Source organism: Pomacea canaliculata, linkage group LG5, assembly GCF_003073045.1.
Source record: "Pomacea canaliculata isolate SZHN2017 linkage group LG5, ASM307304v1, whole genome shotgun sequence".
Taxonomy (NCBI): Eukaryota; Metazoa; Mollusca; class Gastropoda; order Architaenioglossa; family Ampullariidae; genus Pomacea; species Pomacea canaliculata.
The window spans coordinates 16,178,496-16,201,434 of record NC_037594.1 but is presented as its reverse complement, the minus strand read 5'-3'; the positions used below and the strand labels follow the sequence as shown (position 1 = coordinate 16,201,434).

At 36.4% G+C, this 22,939-nt stretch overlaps 2 protein-coding genes across 9 annotated transcripts in view; one reads left to right on the top strand and one right to left on the bottom strand.

Moving 5' to 3' along the window:
* Window positions 1–14,258, top strand: part of LOC112565295 (potassium voltage-gated channel subfamily H member 6-like) — a 92,091-nt gene extending 77,833 nt beyond the window's left edge. For 5 of the 7 annotated variants that reach the window (XM_025240674.1, XM_025240673.1, XM_025240678.1 and 2 more), the window contains 10 exons: window positions 387–489; window positions 995–1,159; window positions 1,793–1,986; window positions 2,816–2,909; window positions 3,528–3,563; window positions 5,334–5,567; window positions 5,871–5,989; window positions 6,579–6,790; window positions 7,171–7,363; window positions 7,873–14,258. In XM_025240674.1, coding sequence (XP_025096459.1) covers window positions 387–489; window positions 995–1,159; window positions 1,793–1,986; window positions 2,816–2,909; window positions 3,528–3,563; window positions 5,334–5,567; window positions 5,871–5,989; window positions 6,579–6,790; window positions 7,171–7,363; window positions 7,873–8,304 — 1,782 coding nt within the window. In that variant the 3' untranslated portion in view covers window positions 8,305–14,258. The remainder of the gene's footprint in view (window positions 1–386; window positions 490–994; window positions 1,160–1,792; window positions 1,987–2,815; window positions 2,910–3,527; window positions 3,564–5,333; window positions 5,568–5,870; window positions 5,990–6,578; window positions 6,791–7,170; window positions 7,364–7,872) is intronic. The other 2 variants (XM_025240675.1, XM_025240676.1) reach the window with 2 other exon arrangements.
* A 610-nt stretch (window positions 14,259–14,868) lies between these two features.
* On the bottom strand, window positions 14,869–22,673 carry LOC112565298 (ELL-associated factor 1-like). Of its 2 annotated transcripts, none has more exons than XM_025240684.1 (7): window positions 22,095–22,673; window positions 19,128–19,222; window positions 18,449–18,585; window positions 18,082–18,230; window positions 17,743–17,820; window positions 17,101–17,175; window positions 14,869–16,611 (listed from the first exon to the last, which is right to left on the bottom strand). In XM_025240684.1, exons 1-7 carry the CDS (start codon window positions 22,183–22,185, stop codon window positions 16,568–16,570), a joined length of 669 nt encoding a protein of 222 aa, XP_025096469.1. In that variant the 5' UTR covers window positions 22,186–22,673; the 3' UTR covers window positions 14,869–16,567. The 2 variants fall into 2 exon arrangements, with proteins under 2 accessions (XP_025096469.1, XP_025096467.1); XM_025240682.1 differs by having other exon boundaries at window positions 17,743–17,823; window positions 22,095–22,451.
* Window positions 22,674–22,939: the final 266 nt, after the last annotated feature.

Below are 22,939 nucleotides of genomic sequence, written 5' to 3'. Positions count from 1 at the left end.
AGACTAAACTATCAGACCTATCCTTCCTCGAATGTCATCGTCATGAAAAATTGGCAGCATCTTTGGCTGTTCTGTATATTAGTGAAGTGAACATGTTGTAATAGACTGTTGTAATTGTAATAAAATTCTCTAAAGTTTTTGGCATTTCAGTAACAAGCGCAGGAAAAATCCTACATCTTTTCTCGCTTAAATCTTGGCGGATGGTTGCACGCGCGTTTTTCTAACGATACTTTCCAGTTCTGTGATATCCCACAATAACAATCGAAGAGACTGCAAACTCCCGACGAGGACAATATGTTATCGTTCGATTTCACATTGTCACAAGCTGTCACAGTTATATGTCGTGAGCAGTTCACAGAAAGTGCTTTATTGCTATATTATTGCAGGTCCTGAAGAGTTTTCCAGAATGTCTTCAGGCCGACGTCTGCCTCCACCTTAATAGAAACCTCCTCAACAACTGCCCGGCCTTTAAAGGTAACTTCTGTCAGGGTAGGCCTAACAGTTTATTCTTGTTCCTCCACATATAGATACATCCAGGCGCACCTACATGTAACATAAATTCACCACTTTGCCTCTCATTCATATTTCATCTTTCGTAATCAAAGACAATTATTTCAGATGTTTACTTGTATAATGATAGAATCCATGCCTGTCAGAGATAACAGCTTGCTCCATGTCTAAATCCATTATTGATCTTGTTTCTTAAAAAAATCACTGAAAGATCTGTTGTTAGAGATATGCCAGAAAAGGAATTGTAGTCTCACAGGTTAAGCTGACAAAAATTCACAGCTTTAAGAGTTTGTCATTCACCTTTGTGCATATCACCCCTGATAATTGTGCACACATAGTGTATCATTTTATTTATACGTTTCTATTTAACATTGATGCATAGCTCAGCACAGCCAATCATATTGCATATCTGGAAACAGTGATGTATTCTTCATATTTTAAAACTGTTAGGCTTATGGCATAGAACACTTTTTCAACGACACAGGAGCCAGTCCTGGATGTCTGAGAGCCCTTTCCATGAAGTTCAAGACTACACACGTGCCACCTGGGGACACACTAGTACACCGTGGGGATGTACTGTCAGCTCTGTATTTCATCTCTCGTGGGTCAATTGAGATTCTGCGTGATGACATTGTTGTTGCTATTCTTGGTAAGCAGAAGTCCAATACAGTTAATTTCTTTTAACATTTTACAGTTCAAAGTTTCTTATTGCTATGGTCATTCATTCAGAGAAGGTTTTATGACAATCCATATTTGACAGGAGTGTAAAGAGCTGATATCACATTTTAGTGTCTTCATCATCATCATCCTCATTGCCATCATTTTTGAACTGAGAGTAAAAGAGGGGATATTAGGAACGATTTTATGACTAAGGCTTGAGACTTGCATGACCATGCAATCATCATCTGGGAGATTTGTTCTCATACCAGTCTGATGATTGCTATCACTTACAAGTGATGGGAAACCAGTAGCCCAGAGTAACAGAGTCTGAGGCCATGGGTGTGCACTCTAGCTGGTTTGATGCTTGTTTCACATAACACATTTCATCCAGTTTGCCCAGCAATTAAATGGACACCTCACCCTTTAGCATGCTGAGGAAGGACAGTGTGAGGAGATGATGTGGGCCAGGCCAGCCCTGAGATTAGTTCACTAACACCTTAGTCCCTTTTAGACCATTTTAGTGCTTATCATAGGAAAGAATGTTGACAGATGACATACTTTTTGCTCTCTGTCTGGACAAGCAGATTCCATTCCTTTTGTAATAAAAGATCGCCTCTTGCAGGGAAGGATGATGTGTTTGGTGAGAATATGTGTAAATATGCCACTGTTGGCAAATCCAGCTGCAATGTGAGGGCTCTCACTTACTGTGACCTCCACAAGATCCACCGGGATGACCTTCTAGAGATTTTGGACACTTACCCAGAATTTGCTGACTTGTTCATCAGAAACCTAGAGGTCACCTTTGATCTCAGAGATGTAAGTCTCTATGTCATTTTAACCATATTTCACCATATGTGTCTATCATATTTTTTTACAGTTGTGTGTGTCTGCGTCTGCCATATTTTGATGTCCCCATTAACAAAAGAGAAATGTGTTCTTGTATCAAAGCCCGTTTGGTTCTTTGATGTTGTATTTTGTTATTGGAAGATGCAATAACTACAGAAGCTGACCCATACTTGCCCTGGCAATATGATCACATTAACATTCTTTATATTTGATGATTTGATGTGAGTCATCATTGTTCAATCATGTAAGCCTAACATAATCCGGGCATTATCTGTTTGACAAAGTCCCATAGCTTTCTTAAGGTGTTATCAGTCCCATGCATCTATAGCTTTTCCAAAACCTCTCGGTCTGCAGTGTGTAGGAGCCATTTATCAAGACCTGTCTTGTCAACAGCACTTAGGCTTTAGCCACATGAAAGTATCTTGGTATTACCATACACGGACTAGTCATCACTACCCACATGAAAGTATCTTGGTCTTCTGTACACACACCAGTCATCACTAGCCAAAGATGACATGTTGATGACAAGTTCTACAGAAGTAGTGACTATTAATGATGACATACGTAAATATGACTTGACCTTTCTTTAAATAATTTTAAGAAATGTATGTTTCCACTGTACACACACATAAGCATATATATCCTTCATTTCATTATAATTTGTCTGTTCTGATAGCAGTAGCCTTCAGTATTTATCAAATGTGCACAAGAGAAACTTCCAAAATCTTATAGTCCTTACTAATATAATCATCATCAGAATCAGAAGTTAGTCATTATGGAAGCAACCACTTTCTTGCAGGAGGAGTTGATGGTCCGCATACCAGATGGTAACATCGGCTCGAGGTCACGTTTCTTCTGCAACAGGTCCTTTCAAAACATAGACAGCTCTCAGGGTAATCCTTTTTTTCAAGACCTGTTTCTTTACATACTGAAACCTTATTATTGTTTGGCAGGGAGACTAAATGCATATTCTGATGTCATTCTTACTTTATTAAGATGAATTATGATTTTACTCATGTAATTTTAAAGTCTACACCAGCTTACAAAGATTTATGAAGTCTTCCTGAGTGGAGTTTATGCTGCTCAGCTTAGACTTCAGTAAGAGTATATGGGAAATATTTTTATGTTATCACGAGCTCACGTTATTTCATTTATGTTCATTATTCCATGTTGTTTACTGGATAGATTTTTAGTTGTTTTATTCATTGCACTCTGTGTGTGTGTGTGTGTGAGAGAGAGAGAGAGAGAGAAAGTTAAAGTGTGATAATCTTCTCAGATTTAAGCACATGTTAAAGAAAAATTTCACATTTTTTGTAAACAATAGCATATTCTTTTTCCAGTCTATTCACCTAAAATTGTCATTTGTCTGACAATAATCTGTTGTTTTACCTCTGCTCAGCACATTTTAATACTCCAGGAGACTATCTTTTGCGTTTCTTACATCCTGCCTTATGTCACCTGTGTGTGTGTGTGGTTTGCACACTTTCAGTGCTTATGTTTCCTTTCATTAGGTTTGGAAGACTATGTGCCCCTTTCTGCACTTGCAGGTTAGACTCACCATGGTGTACTGGCAAATGTCTTGTGTGTGATATCTGTGGGCTACAGGACAGCATGTTTGTTAAAGATTTTTACTGAACACCTTTGTTAAGGGCACTTCTCGTATTCTTCACTCAGCTGAGCAAACAAGGACACATTACTTTTCTCACTGGCACCCGCATTTCTTATTTTAGTTTATATCCATAAACCCATCCAGTACCTTTGTCTCAGTCTGCTGACTTTGCATAAACTATTAAATGTTATTGCTGGGACATAATAGGAACTATAGAAAATCACACCAGATAGCCACAAAATCTTCAAACGGAAATTTTCTTGGCATGGAGTGAGTTATCCTTGTTCACTAGATGTGGCGAAAATGCAGTGGATATCCCAGGATATTAAGCCTGAAAGTTTGATGGTTAATCTCTACATCCTTTGTAGCATATAGAATTTCCTTTCTCAAAAATTTTCTTTAAAAGACGGGCTAAAAAAAGGCAGTAGATTTACATTGCCCTGAAGGCTTTACACATTCAATAGATTAATAGATTAATACTAGTTTAGTTATGCACAAAGGTGTTGCTGTGTATGCTTTAGTCTGTTGTCTGATAATCTTGAAGCACGATGCAGATGCTAGGATGTGTTTTGTTTTTGTTTTTTTTTTCTAGCAAGAGCATAGTCCTTTCTACCGTTTAAAAAAAAAACTAGTGTATTTACTGTGGATTTTGTTGATTTGCTGAACAGTTATAGTTTATTCTCATCTGTGTTGTGAAGAGTCAAGATAATTTGTCTCAAAGCAGTGTTTTAAACACTTTCTTGATCCCTTTCTTGATTGTTTAACACTGGCCACCACCATAATCATTTTCATCTTCCATTCATGCTTACAATTAAGGTTTGCCTCCCCAAAAATTTACGTCATCCAGATCAGATGGTCTGGCCTGCTCAATCAGTTTGACTTAAATGACTTATATATGCCTTACCACATTTTTTAATGATATGTCTCTGCATTTTATCATCACATATCTATATTTACTAACAACCTAAAAATGATGTAATTATTATATGCTAATATGACATTAAACCAGGAGAATTTAGCCAATATCTATTTATTCCAGTCATCTGAGAACCAGCATATCAGCAGAGTAATTTTTTAATACTGATTTGCTTTTTAAAATGAATTTTCTGCAAAAATTTATATTTGGGGGCTTTCCTTGTGCTAGTTTAGACTCTGTTGTAATCAAACATTTGTAAATAATTCACAAAGATTTGGTGGTGGTCAGAAAAAAAGCTTTTGCCATTGATAGTCAAGTAGACATTTTCTCTGTAGTGAAAGTTTTGTCATCTCATTTCAGTTGGCTATCTATGTTTATATTTAGCTTCATACACATCATATGACCTTAACTCTTGTCTACAGTGAATGCTGGTGACACATGTTATGTGTGAAATATAAAAAATATGTAAATATACATTTCACATTACATAACAGGCATTGGTAATAATCATTGTTTGAAACGGTGTTAATTTATGTGGTAATCTTTATTTGAACTGAATGATTGGTTTCATCATAGTAAACTATTTCCAGATTAAAAAGTATTTTGATTCCTGAAATACAGAACTGGTACAAGCATGTTCATCAGAATTAACGTTTAATTAGTTAAAAAGAATTTTTACTGTGTTTATTCACATGAGAGTGTAAACATTTTCTTACAAGACTAATTAAATGGCTCTATTAGATGAAGAACTACTACATGAGAAGTAGGCAACAAAAAATCTTCGTTAAACAGATTATCCAGAGACCTGCAGCTTCCGACCCTCAAGATCACACCATCCTCAGCAGGCATCTATGCATCCCGATCATCAGTCTTACCCCTCAAGTGAGGAAGACATCCGGGAGTCAGGTGCAGGCATTCTCGAGTTCTCCACAGCCAAGGCAGGTCAAGATATAACGCCTGCCAACTATGACTTTGAGATGAAAGAGGAGAAGAAGAAAACATCTGCTGGATTTTCTAACCTTGCTGGTAATTGAAATTTATTCCTAGCACATGGGAAGGGTTAAATATGAAAAGACAGCTGCTGGTGAGCATCGCATGATGTTTTTAGAGATGTTTATGTTTACTTTTATTTATTTTGACTGATTGTTAGTTATTTTACTCACTTTCTGCACATCATCAAGTTGAAACCTATCTGTGTTTACAGGCTTAGGATTACATTGTTAGGAAATGGAGTGCCAACAGAACAAAGAAACACATATCTCAAAACACTTTTTATGTGGCATATATAAAGTTGAGACTTCTAAGATAAAAGTTTTGGTTTATTTGCAGTTGGTGCTCTGTCCAGTGTCAACACTCTAGTCCAGGCTGTGACCAGTCGTTATGAAGGCAAGAAAAGTCAGGAGATGGCACCACTGCTGCAGGAACATAGTGCCAGTCCAGAAGCCCAGGTAGGAAAAAAGTACTTCTGCTGTCTAATCTTTTGTAGTGGAAAGTGGATAACCAAGTTGTTAGAATATTTGTGTCTGAACCAACAGACATACCTGTTTGATTATTGTGTCATGCATAAAACTTTTCCTAGTCAAGCAAGCTGTCAGGAATATTTACCTGACTCCATTGGGGGGTTGTGGAAGTTAAGGCAGGAGAGAGCACAGAAGAGGAGATGGGCACTGTTCTCACATAAAACTGGCCCTGAAAACAGTGAGGTCTCTAACACCTAACTCCCCAACTACCTAAAAAGTGTTAGGGGACGACCTTCACCTTTACTGACCATTGCCTGATCTTTCTTTATTCCTCTTTTGTTTGTTTTGATTTGGTGTTAAGTGACATGTTGTTGCTTAACTGATTTGTTTGCCAGAACAAGAACCATGTTCTGAACTCAGAACAATTTGTGCATCCTTTTCTTACCAGCAAAGTTGTTCTTTTTTTCTTTGCTGACAGGATTTTGTCTCTATTGACCGAAGCTGTTCAGCACAATTTTGAGTACATTTTCGTTGGATCCAATAATCCCTCTGTTTTACATCTTTGCTTCCTCCACAGCTGAAAGGGACATCCACATCCAGCATGCCCAAGTCAACATCCAGCATGACATTACCTGTTTCCCTCCCTTCCAGTCTCTCCCAGACAGATGATATGACATCTGGGATGGGAGGGGGACTTCAAACGCTTGCCCCAACATCAGATTTTCGTCATGTTCTCCATGCTCCACCCTCGCCCCTGCATGTGGAACGCCGTTTGGATGAGTTAGCAAGGTAATGTCTCAGAACTACTTTGATATATATGTGTACTGAGAGTCTTTAAATACATAGGGTGAAGGAATAAAGAATCAAATAGTATTAAATATCAGGGGAGAGAAATGTACTGAAAAGCAATCTTATTATTTTAAATGCTACTTGTAAAAATGGTTTAATGAATTTTAATGCTTACATCCAAAATGAAACATTTAGCGTCTGTGGCTCTTAGTTTAAAATCTGTAGAGCTGCTTAGTGAAAGATATAAATAGGACTGAGCTTTTCAAAAATGTTGCCATCTCTGCTAAGGTCTGAGCTTGCAGCTAACCTTCTGTTAGAAATTTTTATCACTTATCAAACCATTTGATTGTGGCTGACTGTACCCTGTACCCTGTGTCCAGGCAACTCACTCAGCTGGAGAGAAAGATGAGTCAGGACATTGCTCTCATTCTGCACGTCCTTCAGCACCAAGGAACACCCATGTCACCTCCCCCTCCTCCTCCTCGTATGCCCGATATAGAAGGCTTTCCTGCTCCTCCTGATTATTTATCTCTCTCACCTGAAAGCTTTCCTTCTCCTCCAGGAATGCACCAGGTAAGGTCTCATTAATTTCAAAGCCTTGTGTAATTATAGGTCACCACGGTTGCCAATAATTTGTCCTAGTACGAAGTTACATCTTCCAAAACTGTGTGAGAGAGAGACATCGAAAGTGTGTTATTGAGAGGAAGAAATTCAATCAAAAATATTTTGAAAAGCCAAAATCAGTATTCAGCCTCCCACTTCTTGTCTAAAATTGTTCATATTTCTACAGTGTGGTACAATTGATTAATGCTCAAACGTACCATCATTATGGCCGAACATTTGATATTTTCAGTTTTATACAGGTTTTGTGGACTTCACATGAACAATCATAAATATGTTGCTGATGGAATGGAGAAATATTTCTGAGTTATTTTAGAAAAGAGGATTTAGGAAACTCTTGCTTTTTTAACCTCTTCTCACTCATTCTTCTGTTTCTTTTCCCTCCCCAATCCCACCTCACAAACCACCACTGCCACTTTTAAAGTGGGACAGGTGATGAGAAATGTGTTTTTTGCATACAGGCACCTGGCATGGAGATGACACCAGAATCCAGGTGGGCCATGCAGCAGATCCTTAGTCCTGATGTCGGAGACATTAGATCTGGACTTCTACCATCTGGGCATTCACCTACTTCTCCCTCTAGCCATTCCGGAATTACCACTGGTGTTACTTCTCTTGAGTCAAAGACAACTGCCTTTTCCCCTCCTGCTCCCCACCCACCACCACTGCCACCTTTTTCAGGCGGGTTTGCACTAGGAGCTGGTCCTCTTCCACATCCTGACTCATCAGTTGCATCATCACTGGCATTGCCAGAGGAGCAAGAACTGACATCATCACCATCATCTTCAGAAGCACACGGCGTCCAAATTGTTTCTGGAGGCAGGCTGACAGTAGAACAGCAGAGACAGCTTGGCTTGCCAGAAGGAGTTGACATGAAAAATACAGTCGTGTGATGGTTAGCATGTCTGCAGTGTGTTGCATGTTGAAGTGCTGTCATAGTGTTAAATGACAGCAGTGAGAGAAAAAAGAAAAAAAAAAACAAGAAAGAGAGGCTGTGATACTTTTTTCCTGCCCTGCCTGCAGCACTTGAGGAGACAATCTACTCGAGAGCAAGTATAGAATTTTACCAGATTGTTGTGGGGAGTTATAAATTTGTTTTTAAAAACCCCAGAGATGTCATATTTGCTCCCATACCCTTTTTTTAAATAAAAAGTTGTGCTCATGTGTTATGGAGGTGTGGGGACTTGAATGTGACATGATTGATCATGAAACGCTTGTGACAGCAAGAGATAGTTCTTGGAGATTTCCTTTTTAGGCTGAATATTGGATGAATTATTTTGATGCAAATGCAAGCAGATTACTGTCAAAGATAAATGTCCAAGAAATACTAAAGACAACGTGCCAAAAACATGTGCAGCAGCTAAATAATCAGCATGACTGCTTGCATGAATATCGGCAACCATCCTACAAGACTAGCTCATGATCAGGCGGTCATTATGAACACATGAAGAAGTGTGTGACTGCTTTTTTGAAGTGTGTGTTCTACTGCAAAGATGTGGAACAGACAAGATTCATCTTGGATCACTCAAGGAATATCACTCAGTGCTTGTGCTCGGCAAGTCACACTTTATGGTTATGGCCATTATTCATGCACAGGATCTGAACTTGTTAGATGTGTGTAAATGAAAATGTCTCTAAGGGCATCACCGTAAGAAGAAATGTGTGAGGAGGTGCTTCATACGAGGTCTTTTATTTGTTTGCATTGGTACAACTATATCTCAGTTGGTCCTGCCTATTTTGTCATTGTAAAATTCAAACCATTTCTTCTCACTTCATTTTCAGTGAGATAAGAATTCTGGAACTATTATTTTTAAATTTTATAAGTAGTACAACCTCTAAGATTGCAATTTTAAATTTACAGAATGCTCTCATAGATATATTGCAAATTACTTGAAAATTACGTGCTTTTTACTTGGGGTTGGGTGGGAGAGTAGAAACAAGATTCATGAGTATGCACATGTTGATATTCGTTAATTAATGCTGCATCATTTATATGATACTAGAGGGTATCATTTTATAACCTTTGGCTGAAATGGCAGAAATCAGTAGTCCTACTCATAAGACCTCTAACATGCTAACTTTAAGGCTGCATAAATATGTGTTTGATATAACAATTGGCAGAAATTTTATGAAAATGTTCCTTGCTGAAAAGCAGCATGTGATCATTCCAATAAATATATCAACATCACTCTTTAGACAGCTTAAAATGTGCAAAGACAACACCATATTCCACCTTTTATCTAGTTGTTGGCACAGTTTAACTAAACTTATAAGTACTTCTTGTGTTGTAGGCTCAAATACAAATTTGTGAAACTGTAGTTGCGCAAATATGTTTGTAAGTTGCTTCCTTTATGGGGCTTTTATTTGATGGGGAGATCAACAAATCATCAAAGCAATAATGAAGATTTGTTAAGCTTATAGCAATATATCTCTTCTGCAATCACAATTCTCTTGCTCTATTAAGTTTTTTCAAAATTTAGCAAGATTTTCAATCGGCTTTACACCATAGCAGACATTTACTTATATTTTTTATGCTTCTGATAGTTTATCTGTTTTTTAGGGGAACATGTTTCAGCTACTTTTCAGTCTCTCCCTTCAGCTCTTCTATTCAGTGTCCTATTTTAAGCATGAACTAAGTCTTAGGTGAGGAAGTGTCACCTATTTATAAAATCTGCAATGGATTTTTTTAATGGCAAGTTAATATATATGGGTCAAGACTTCAGAAGGGAAGTTTATTATACTCTATGACTGTTTACTTGCAAGATTTATTTTATCGTTTTAAAGAGTCTGCAACAAAATAATTTCTGCTAAGGTATTTTTAAGAGGTAGTATTTCTTGTAGTATTTATAGTTTGTTATTTTACTTTTTTGAATAAGTGGTGCAACCAATAAACATTAGTTAACACTTTTGGAAAGTTACCTAAGCTAGTAAATATAGCAATCAATTCTAATTGAGGATAATTTTACCCAGATTCCAAGCTGAAAGCTCATTCAATATCCAGCTCAACTTAAAAAAAAAAAAAAAGAAGAAAGAAAATCTCATAACATGGTGTGCATGGATAGTGGAGGAGCTATAGTAAATAGTAGAGAAAAGCATCAGTCAGAAATTGAGGACAGTCTATTTATTGAGAAACAGCTTTGTTTAACTTTTAGTAAACAAATCGCTCAGGCATTTACCTTGATTAATAAATTAAGCCATTGTTTTAATCTTGAAAAATGTGGTTCCTTATAATGCTCATATCCCTCTGAATCTCTATTTCTTAAAACTTTTTTGGCATCCCTTTTGGCATCTGCATTTCCATCACAGAAACTTCACTCAAAAGAATAAATAAAAAGTAAGAACATTGTATCACTTGTACAGTTTCTTTCTTCCTACACACATGCATACACCCTTGAACTCACCTACCAACTACCTCCATTCAGGCCATCCGAAACAATTTATGATCTGCCATATCTATCAATATTATGAAATCATCGGTGACTTTCAGTGTACTGCACTTAAAGCATAGCACATTTTGGCCTTAAAAAAAAATCTCTTACGATGATCGAACTGCATGAGCTGTTGTTCTAAAGTGAATTACAGTGTCATATCTAAAGATGATAAGTGAGGTTCTTTACACCATCGAACATTTTTGTGAAAACTGTTATGGCATACTTACAATTCTTTATGTCTTTCTTTACATATAAGTTTTCTGTAACAGTCTTAAGTAAAATTTCTATTCTGAATTGATTTCATTCTGCCCAAGCAATAGTTTGTGCTATGGTTTGTCTCCCCTTTATTGGTTTTCAACTGTTTGTGCACTAGTTATCATCTGCACTTGTTGCCTTCATTCAGTGTTCAGTTTTAAAAAACAGTATTGACAATGCAATTTTTATAGTATAAACATAAGCATGTTTACATTTACTCAGAACCTTCATCATGACTTATCTCAAACTAATTGTGCTGTGCAACATGTCTCAATCTCCCCAGTGATCACAAGGCGGCGATAATTGTTATGACTATGTTTATATCTTCCTTGCATGTATTGCTGCTACTTGCTATAGTGTCAGACCTAGGCATACTTCATGAGAAATTTTAATTTTTTTCTTTTTTTTTTTTCTCTTCACCCTCACCCCACACTTTACCTGTTGTCCTGTCCCCACACTATCTGATGCTCCAGCAGTCATCTTGCTTTACAGGCCACTTTATTCTGTACCAACAATTTTGGTGTTATCGTTGTACATGTTCTTGTCTCCAGAAACTTTGGTATGGAGTAGGTTGTGACAAACAGATAAATGATAATCATGATATTTATTCTTTGCTCTGAGATGTCCTTGACCTATCAGACCCTGTATTTCTGGTTCTTGTGGCTAATCTCCTGTGTACTACTTTAAATTAGGAACATCTCCATCACTGGCATATTTTTTCCATACCTATCTGGGATGTACAGACAATTTATAGACTCTCCCATAATCACTTAGGCACTAACACTGTCCAAGCTTTTATATTTTTATTATTTAATTTATTTATCAAAAAGAGAGATGGCGGGTTCTAATGTTTGTGAACTTAAACTCAAGACTTGCTCAGACTTGGAAAAACATTAAACTTTAATGAAAAAAACATAAACATTCACAAATATTCTTTTTCTAATCTTTCAAAATACAAGTTAAGTTTATGTTGAAAAAATTGTTCCCTAAAGATGCTTTTGTTTTAATGTTTTGCACAGTCATACAAATCTGCAAATGCTTCTTGTGATTAGGTATTGTTATGATGGTCAGGAAGTTGGCTTATTGTTAGTAAACCATTAAGCCCTGTTCCATTAGGAAGGTGCCTGCCACTGAACATACCAACACACTGGATGAACTTCAGTTAAGTACATTTTTGAAAAAATTAGGAATCTTAAATGATTTCATCCCTCATTTTCTCTACTCTTGCAAGTGCAGGTATTATTAGCGTGTTCTTTGAAGTGCTGTGCAATAATTTTTTGCTTTAAGCTAAAAACTCTATGTGAGACTGGTGGAAAACTCTACCCATCCCTTTACTCCCTATATCACCATCAGAAATAAAATCCACAAAGTTGGAGGTACTTCCAAAGATGATGTTGCTTGATCACCCACTGTTTGTCAAACCCCATTCCAAGAAAATGATGTTAAAACATTCCTTTACCCAACAATTTTTTTATATTTACCTGTTAGTTTGAAAAGAATTGCATAAATTTGTTGTAGAAGGTAATGTGCTGTGTTACTAAAAAAATAGTGCATTCTAAACATCTTTAATATATATACAGGGAAAAAAGGGGCGGTGTATTATTTACAAAAGCAGCCTAGAACCAATTCTGTTTATATATAAATATATCGTTTCGCTAAGAATAATGTTGCATCTGTTCAGGTCATTAGCATAGCAACTGAGCTCAACAAGATCGATACCATTAGAAAAATGTGTGTCAAAAAGTATGTACATGCAGTGTAAGCCATAAATACATTCAGAAGAAAAGAGATTCACAGTGTTATGCACTGTATAATGTAAATGCGGTCAAAACTTTTGTGTCATTGAAGAGATTCCACTAGGGAAATAGAAAACCCTGGGCTGAATGGTTGTGTAGAGGTAGATGGTAGTCATAGTGAAAAAGTACAACCTGGTCATATGAAGAACGTTTGAGATCTGTTCATTAATTTGATGCTGATCCTGCGTAGAAGTTCACACTGTGTCATGACTGCATGAGCTTGATTTACCCTTAAGCCCCCATATTTCATAGAGGTCGCCAATGCACATATTTGTACAGTCATGGATGTCTGTGATGTAAAATATGGTGATTTCAAACAAGGTAAAAAAAATGAAAAGCAGATTCTTTTCAGTGGTCTGAAAATCCTGAGGACACCTTTCAAAAGAACTTTTGTTTAAAGTACGAGCCTTTGGTGGCAATCCGCTAAGGTAGAAAGATGAGTACTCAATGGAGTTTTGAAACTGACTTACTCTATGGTGTTTCAGTTAATGTTCAACCTATAGTTTATTTTTTTGGCATACCCATTAATGAATTTGGTTACATTTGTTTTCGATAGTTTTAGGACTGGTGGTCAGTTTGCAAAGAGAGCTATTAATTTCAAAGCATACAACTCGCATCCACTAGTAAGACGGAGAAAATTCTTTAGTCAGAATTTACATAAGTATTTTGCAGTTGGGGGTTGATAAGCATTCCTTATAGTGGCACAGAAAACTTAAGTGTTTGTATCAAGTGCTGTGCCTTTAGCTCTCATGTATTTCATAAAGAGAAAAAGGAACTAGTGTTCCAGGAGTCTCTACAAAATGCAATAAGAAATGTAGCAAGGTGAAGCTTACAGTATTTTTTTTTTTAGGAAGGAAACACTTGTGAACAAGACTATTTAATAACTTGTATTCTTCAATTCCAGAATTTCTGTGCCTTTATCATTGTTACAGGTTGGGGGGAAAGCAACCATACCTCTCATGGTTGGTGTCAAACATTAGAAAAAAAGTCTTTTTTCAGTCCTGTAAAGGGATTATTTTACTTTCAAATAATGTTTTAGAACATTTTAATATCTGAAACAGTTTTCAGGAGACTGGTACGTGCTTTTATCAAAAGGGCAAACATTTGCAATGAAGACTTCTGTTAAACACATTACATAGCACAAGGGTGCAAGGATGGGAAAAATCTATTTCATGGGTTATTATAGGATAGACAGGACACATACCAGTATATGATGGATCATATATGTATGCTTCTTATCGGTTGTCTGTGCTGTGGTAACTGGGAGAGTCAGGGAGCATACATGCTGAGCAAATACTAATGTTTAAGTTAATAATCGTGTATGACCTGTGAATATGGTATATATCCAAATGGCTGTTGGAGGGGAAAAAAAAAGGTTACCAACCCCTGATGTAGCAAAAACACTGGGCAGAGAAGTAGGAAGGAAAACAACTTTTATCACAGAGGAGAAAGAAACTATACACAAATATGGACCATTATTTGACTAATTCAAACGACTATTTCGTGATATGATTCTACACAGAATTCTTATCCTATTCTAGGCAGCGGTATATCTGAAAATGACAAAATAAAACTAGAAGGTCAAAAGCTTATGCTTTTCCTCCCTTACTAAAATAAAAACAGAATGTAAACACTTCTAATGATCTGAAAATTTATGACAGTGGAAATTTCACTGCAATAATACAGTATGGAATGCTGCACCTGCACCTGCAGACTTTCTACCTTTAGGTGCAGTTGAGCTAAACAGCTTATTCAAAATGTATGTGTATAACTCAACCAGGCACAAAATTTTCTCCTTTTAACCCTTCTTTTGTCTAGCATATGTGCATGGATGCTCACATACAAGAAGAGCTTTAAGTGGAAAAGCAGCATCTGGAAAGTACCATGAACAATGATGCACAGACAAAATTAATGCCTAAATAAAAAGAGTAGACAGCAAAAGTCATTCCAAAAAAAAAAAAAATTAAAACCAGTGTAACATCAATCGGACATTTTAATCACCTTTAACACCTGGTGACTTGCACACTTTTAAAGCACTAGTCTTGTTTTCGAAGCTTTATAAGTTACTAAGACTATTCACATTGCAGCAAATTACATCTTAATTGTAGTTACATTTGGTGATGGAGTAAATCTGAAAGGATTTCAGCTTATATATATATAATTTTTTTTTCTGTACAGTTCTGTTTCAACACCTTACAACAACATGCTGCCTTCAAAACTCTTCTGATGAACCATTTTGATTTCAATAGAAGAACAATCATGAGCATGGACAGGGGATAAGCAATTACACAGAATTCTACCACCTAGTTCAACTATGAAACCTACATTCTTCACTGCTTTCGGGGCCTTTTTTTTGCGCCAGTGTTTCTCAGTAGCATACTACTACTTACTTTCATGTAGTGCTGCCTATGCAATACTGACAGTAGTATCAGAGGGGAAGATGGCCTCCTTAATGTGGCTGAACATCAGTAGGAGAAACTGACAAATGACCAGTGGTTTTACTCAAACAGTTCTCCGCATGAGAATGAAATCCTGCAAAAGCAGGTAATATGTTTTGCTTTTGGATTATGGAGAGTTTACAATTTATAAATAAAAATACTGCTACAGTACTGTCTCAAGAGTATATGCAGGTTGGCTGAGTGTACATGTAACACATGTCATTTAACATGATTTCTCAGCACAAATGCACATTGCATGCCACCATTCTATCACAATCCGACAAACAAATTTTATAATAAAAATGTTCAAGCTGTTAAGTTTTAGTATAAATTTAGAATTTCTTCCACCTGTTTCCCCTGTTGCATGTTCCAATAATTATTCTTCTTATTTCAAAAACGTTCACATATCCTACTTAACTCCATGTAACGGAAGCTTTTGCAATACCTTTGCATGTTACCACTTTATAATTTTTCGGGGATTAAAAGGGAAAGGTACCTCACTTTCTTGTTTATAGCACATCATTTTAGCACAAAATCAAGTCTGCAATTTAGGCAAGAAACTAGTTCCAACCACCAAGCAAGAACTGTGATGATCACCCCAGTTAATATCTAATATAAATGTAGTAGTGATAAATCAGAAAAAACACACATTCTATCTGTTTTTGTAATGGGTTGTCAAAGAATGAGGATTAATTTTTGGATACTTAATTTCCCTTTTTTTACCTTCAGGCAATAAATTAAATCTCAAGTACATTAAGCTGGCATTTGTCTGTTTCAAATAGAAGAAGAAAAACAGAAGACACTGTACAGATTTGTAATAACCTGTTCTCTTAAAGCAATCAAGCATAAAAAAAATGCTCTTCATTGTCCACAGCTTTGACCAAGTGAACACAAAAGATAAAAAAAATGGCAGCAAAATCATTTCACAGCAATGTTGTCTGGCAGAAGCTGTTGACAATAATGGTGTACTTGAATGTTGACAAGACTGAGTTCCAGCATCATGCAGTGTACTAATAAAATAGCATTTCCACACGTTCAAGACATATCATCACAAAACCAATCATGCATCAAAAACAAACATTAAATAAAACACAAAAACATGAATATTACAATGTTACGACCAGTGTAAAAGCAGTGCGGAAGTAAAATATACACCACTAACTCCATTACTTAACACCTCCTCAGAAGTCTGATCTAAAAGAATTCTACATTCTTTCAAAAGCAATCTTCTGCTCTTCAGTCACTATCACTTCCTGACTCACTCAGTTCCAAGTCATCCTCTGAAACAAGATGTCCACAATAATTATTTATGCAAAATAGTTAACCACAGTTTTTAAAAAAAATGACAGTCACCAAATCTATTTGTCACAAAACAAAAAGAAATCATTGAATTCTACATGCACCTTTATTCTCACCTTTGCATTCATGTCCACATATCTCTACTGTGTTAGGACCTGTGCCTTTTTTCAACATCAGGTTGTAAGAAGATACTCCATAGCCTCGTTTACTTTCAAGCAGGTCACCAGTTTGAGGCTTACCATGCACACCAAAAAAAACCTGACAGCCATTGCTGAATTTATATGAAAATATGCCTCACATTCCCTTGAATCATTACTGATGACAAAAATGCACATTGTCTGCATGTTAGAGAAAAAATCCGATAGTATTAAATAGTTGCATACAGCCTGCTGCAATGCCCTGCCAAAAGCAGTCTTTGACAAACCTGACATTTGATCATAGTTAATTTTTTTTAAATACCAGTCACTTACTCAGCATGCTGTCAACAGAAGTGTATGTTGGTGTGGGCTGCCCAAATCCATTCTGGTACACACCATTTGATGTCCCTGAATACACAATGTGCCAAAAATGCACTCTTCAGTCAAAAGTAAACAGCAAAACATGACAAAGCAAACTCATCTTCTCCTATTTGACCTCGACATTGACCCAAGTGTTATTCAAATTCAGCATTTAATATAAAAATGATTAACCCCAAGCTTAATTTTAATGCTATGTCTAGGGTCAAATCAGGTTACCACAAGTAACGATGCTTGAGGTTAGAAGTTTTCCCATCAAATTCCTAGTCCAGAAAATGCTTGTGGTTAATGCCAGAGAAGTTAACATATATCTGTGACTTAAAGAGACAATGCTTTAAGTTTCCTTTCCACCCTGCTCTAGCCATCACCCAACATAACAAGGATAAATCTTAATATATATATATGTTTATATCTCTGTAAAAGTCAGTTAAATATTCCTTCTTTATAAATGTCTCAAGTTCTTAAACTGAGAAAAGTTTGGAGGCAACTCTGAAAAAAAGCATCATCATGATCAACAAGCCCAAATCTACAAAATTTCAAAACTCAGATAGTGCAAAATATGCACAGCTCCTGTTACAAGACAACAAACATACTTACCATCCGGAACCTCCACCATATCCTCATCTTCAGATGCATCTGAATCCGAACTCAGGTCATGGATACGGGCAATGTCATCTGCTGTGAACATTATACACCAAGTAACAGATGGCCACTCTTTCTCTCATACATATATGCATGTCCCATACAAGCTCAGTCATTTACTTATTAGCATCTCTCTCATTTCCCCCATGCTTGTAAGTCATATTAATAAACAGGCTTAGCAATTTATTTGGTTGTCCATTAGCATTTTTATTTCCCTATGCCCAGAAAAAATGGAATTACCACTAGTAGACTGAGTGATATGCTATAAAAGCCTTTGCTGCTGCAGTGACTCACCTTTATCTGCATCACTGTGAAGAGGTGTTATTGAGGGGGAATCTCGCATTGAAGAGGGACTGCTCTTGGAGTTTTTGCCTTTAGATGGTGAAGACTTTTTAGCATCAACTGGTGTGGTGGGACGATGATTTTTACCACTACCCTCAAATCTGAAAAATCATACAACATATCCATTTTCTTACTACTGCAAGGGTATTAACAGCAAGTTCAAATGACTTGATTAAAGATTTATTTACTTTCTAAAAACATGAGCTTTGATTGAACTTGAAATCTGTATTATGAATATTTCACTTCAGACTTTTTCTAGGACAGTCAAGCCATGTTGTGTACTGGTGCTAACAACAGAACTTGAAAATGAAAATGCTACCTGGTTTTCTTAACTAGCACACTCTGGTCCAGCTTCTCCAATGTGTAAGTGCCTGTTTCATGGTCTATGATCAGCACACATTCTTTGGCTGTGGGTTTCTTGTTTCCCTTGAATACTGTATGAGATGTACCTGCCCCCTAGACATTTTACAAGGAGCAAGTAGCTGATCAGAAACAAAATAATCTGAATTTTTTGTTTAAACTTTAGAAGTGTTCTGTAAGCCTTTTAAACAAATGACTGAAGAAGAAAACAAAATTATAACATTCCTAAGCACAAAAATTCAGGAAAAGGAGTGACCAAACATAAATACAGCTTTAGATCAGATGTCTTTCTTATAAAACTTTTCTACAGAAGGAAACAAGCAAAAATGTATATTAGTGACATTCATGTAAGAATGAACAAATATTTTGGCACTAAACAGGGAGAAGGTAAATGACTATTTCAGACCAAGAACCAGGAATTTGTCTTGAATAAAAGTGAATTACATAAAACTATTTAATAAGAGTGTTCATAAAAACCATTAGGTCATCGGGACAGTTTCATTTTAAAATTCACACTGATAAATCTGAAAGTGACACATTATTCTTACAATACAAATAAAATCACAAATTAATCTGACTGCTTATTTTTATTTGTAACAGTAAGTGGTTGGTACAGATTATGTGAAATGATTACTTACAGCAACATGAGGGACAGTGACAGTTACTTGGTGACCTTCCCCAACTTCTACCTTTGCTTCTTTGGATGTGTCAACTGAAGCTGGCTTAAAGTCATCTGTGGAATGTATTTTTAGCATCCATTCAGTGCTATATAAGTCCTTAAAGTCACTTTTCCTACTGTAAAATCAAATACTAACAGATGGTTGAACAGTAACACACAGTGCTGAGAAGAAGATAAAAAAAAATGAAACAGAATACCTGTAAAATTATTTATCTCCCTGTACTAAAAACAATACCAAACAAGAAGACCAGTAGTGGCCATTTGGGACTAAATTATGTCACAGGCCTTTAAGTGTCCCACTCATTAACACCTCTAAATTTGCATTGGTCAGGTTGGTGCACAAATGGCATTGCTGTTCATCAAAACTTCAAAATACTTCCAGAAATTTTGGAATCACATCCAGATGATTTTTGAAACATTAATACTTGATAACATTTTAGTTCATAAATCAGGTTTTTCCAAACTCTATTAGTGAAAGTATATTTTCTTACATTTAGTTTTCTATGATATTTATCTTCTTTTCTGCTTCAAGCATTGAAGTATTATGTATATCAGTAAGCAAACAACAATCCTATTCCAAGTATACCACAGTATATTACCATAGTCCTCATATCGTCTCACGAAAATTTTTAAATAACTTTAGTGATATGTCCCAATCCAAGAATGAGAAAGACTTCTTTAATGTGCCCAGCAGTTTACTGGTAATCTAGATGTGATGATCAAAGGATAATGAACTACCAAATATTACTCCATCTTTACAGGTAAGCAATCTGACCTTTTTAGTTATCCCATCACCTATTACTGTATAAAGTTACAGAATATGGTGTCACAATATGTATACCTTTGCACTATCTTTGCAATATCAAAACTGAATTTCCATATTTTTGTCAATATCTGCATATTATCAACATCACTTGCAGTTGATGATTATCATATACCTTACCATAAGTCTTTGCATCATCCACAAATATTTTACAAACTAAATCCACTCAAATATTTATAAATATTGTAAATAATACTGGTATCAGTATACTCCTTGTAGAGTACCCCTGGGAAATGTAGCATCCTGCAATACAGAACTGTCAACTGACCATTTGTTGTCTAACTGAATACAATGGTTTACTGTTACTCTATATGTTTGCATCTAATGCAATAAACATTCATGAGAACAGTCCCCTGTGGAAATCAAAAGATGAAACCTTTCCCAAATCGCAAAGATGAAGGTAAAAAACACAAACTGATCTTTCCTGGGAAACAAACATGTTCACAAACCTCCCTAAATGTACTATCTATGCAAAGAAATCACATCAGGTCACATTTAATTATTTATACCACAGTTAATAATACGAAGGGTGCTGCCCTATTAGGTTTTAATTTCTTTACTTTCCAGAATATTTGCTACTTATGTAACTGCTTCCGCTTTAACATAATTTTGTGATCTTATCATAAATGGAAAGTCATTGTCATTGACAGATTAAGGGCTGAAGAACATTTAAAAGTATTCCCTCTGGAATTTCTCTCAGTTATACCAATAGCACAAAACGAGCTGTAAAATACTGTTTAAAACTAAATACCATGGACAGGTCAAGATTCGCAAACGAAGCTTATAACATGCAGCGTAATTTAGGACTACCATGGGCAAAGACAATGGAAGATACCCTGCACGATTATGGATTTAGACATGTGTGGAAACAAGTTTGGGTAGGAGATGCCAGGGCTTTTATCCTACTGCTCAAAGACTGAAAGACAACTTTGTACAAAAATGGTCAGACAAAATGCAGACAAGCGATAGGTACTCAACCTACAGACAGTTTAAAAAGGAATTTGAACCAGAAAGATATCTTTCAGTATTAACCATAAAAAGGTTCAGAAATACTCTAATACAATTTAGACTAGGAATCAGCGAAATAAACATTAATAACTGATATTCTAACACTTTGATCAAAAACTGCCCTTTTTGCTAAGACAAAACAGAAGATGAAGAATACTTTTTGCTAAAGTGTCAAAATTATGCTGATATCAGGCCAAGTATCTTGCTCCCCTGATAATCAGTGGATACCAGCAATCGACGTTTGCTGTCTTGCTGTCTAGAGGGAAAACAAACGATATATGAAATGTAGCCATGTTCATTTCGTATGCTTTCAAGAGGCGCAGACGGAAATGTTGGAAGTACTGGACAAACAACGGGACCCCATGTGGTTAGACTCACAGGACTAGCAAAAATGTAAAGCAGGCTGGGGCCGAAGGACTAATAATGTGTGTGTGTGAGTGCACACGAGCATGGGTGCTTGCGTATGTGTAGGTGTGGAAGATGAGAGAAAGGGCTAATGAAAAATGGTTTCTATGTAAGTAGAGTGTGCGTGAGTGCGTGTGTACAAGTGCGAGCTGTATATGGAAGTAAGAGAGAGTGGCAAACGAAGAATGGTTGGCATGAGTGTAAGTGCTAGGTAATGAGGTAGGTAATGTGTTCTACGGCCGATGATGAAATTTATACCACACCCTGCTTTGAAAGGGTCGTCGACCCATCAAATAAATAATTAAATCAAATAATTAAATCTCAATTCAATCAAACCACCAAGATTTACTCAGTGGTTAGTCTTATAAATCTCATGCGGGGTTTCCTTTAACATTTCAGTGAGAGGAATGGCAAAACCACGTTAATAACTTGATAACACGTCTCCTAAAAGACGAAAGAAAAACCAGCATTCATTTTAGCTTTTTCATTTTATCAATTACAATTCACATTTACCAATGTGTTCTATATTTTTAATAACAGCCCGATTAAAAAATATTTCAAATATCTATCCTACGTTTGACTCCATTAATTTAATGTCAGACGTAAAATATAACCAGGAAAAAAACTATCTGAACGCCAGATGAATTATTTGTTGACTGGTGGCATATGGTATCAAAAGCTTTTACTCACATCGAAACGAATGAAATGCCACTCGTGAATGGGGCTCAAAGCTTTGCCCCAAACGAAGCTCATGGACATCGCCATCAACTGGCAGCGACATAACTTTCTTCCTGGCAGGACATCGACACAAATAAAACCAATAGTCACCCCCTTTCAGTGGCTCTCGCGTGGCCTGTCTTTCAACCGGAAGTAAACATTGAATGCGGAGGCGTTAGGTTGGCAGGGGAGAGGACTACAGTATCAACTTTTGGACATTTTTCGGTTTCATTTCCTGTGTCACCAACAAACACTTTAAAATTGTGGAACTGCTATATTTTAATGCTATACGGTGTTTCCCCTAATTTTTGTTTACTGCAAATTTTTTTCTATTATTGGCATTGCGGTCTTTGTTTAAGTTTCTTGTTCCGAGTATGGATGCGTTGGGATAACGGACGTATATTTAGTTCGTGGTTGGGATGGACCTACAACAGAGTGGCAAAATACTCCTTTTTCTTAAGGCCCTTGGTTCAGATCTTGTCTCGGGACACACGCACTCTTTTTCTTGACACGACACTTATTTTTGGCCCTCGGGAAGGAGTGATTTCTCCAGTTTTGCCCTTCCACCTCTAAGTTTGCCTTCCCGTTTTTCCTTACTTTAAAGCCTTTCTAAAGACTTACTGCAGTGCCATCAATGTATAAATATTTACACTATTTAAAAAAAAAACAACAGAACTTCGCAAGCAATCACTAAAACATAGTAAATGTGAATGTAAGCAATCAGACGCACATGTAGCAACAGTTTTATAAACAAATGTTTACAGTGCCTCACAAATTAGCTAATTAATATGGGTCTGCCATTCCTGAATTTGCAAACT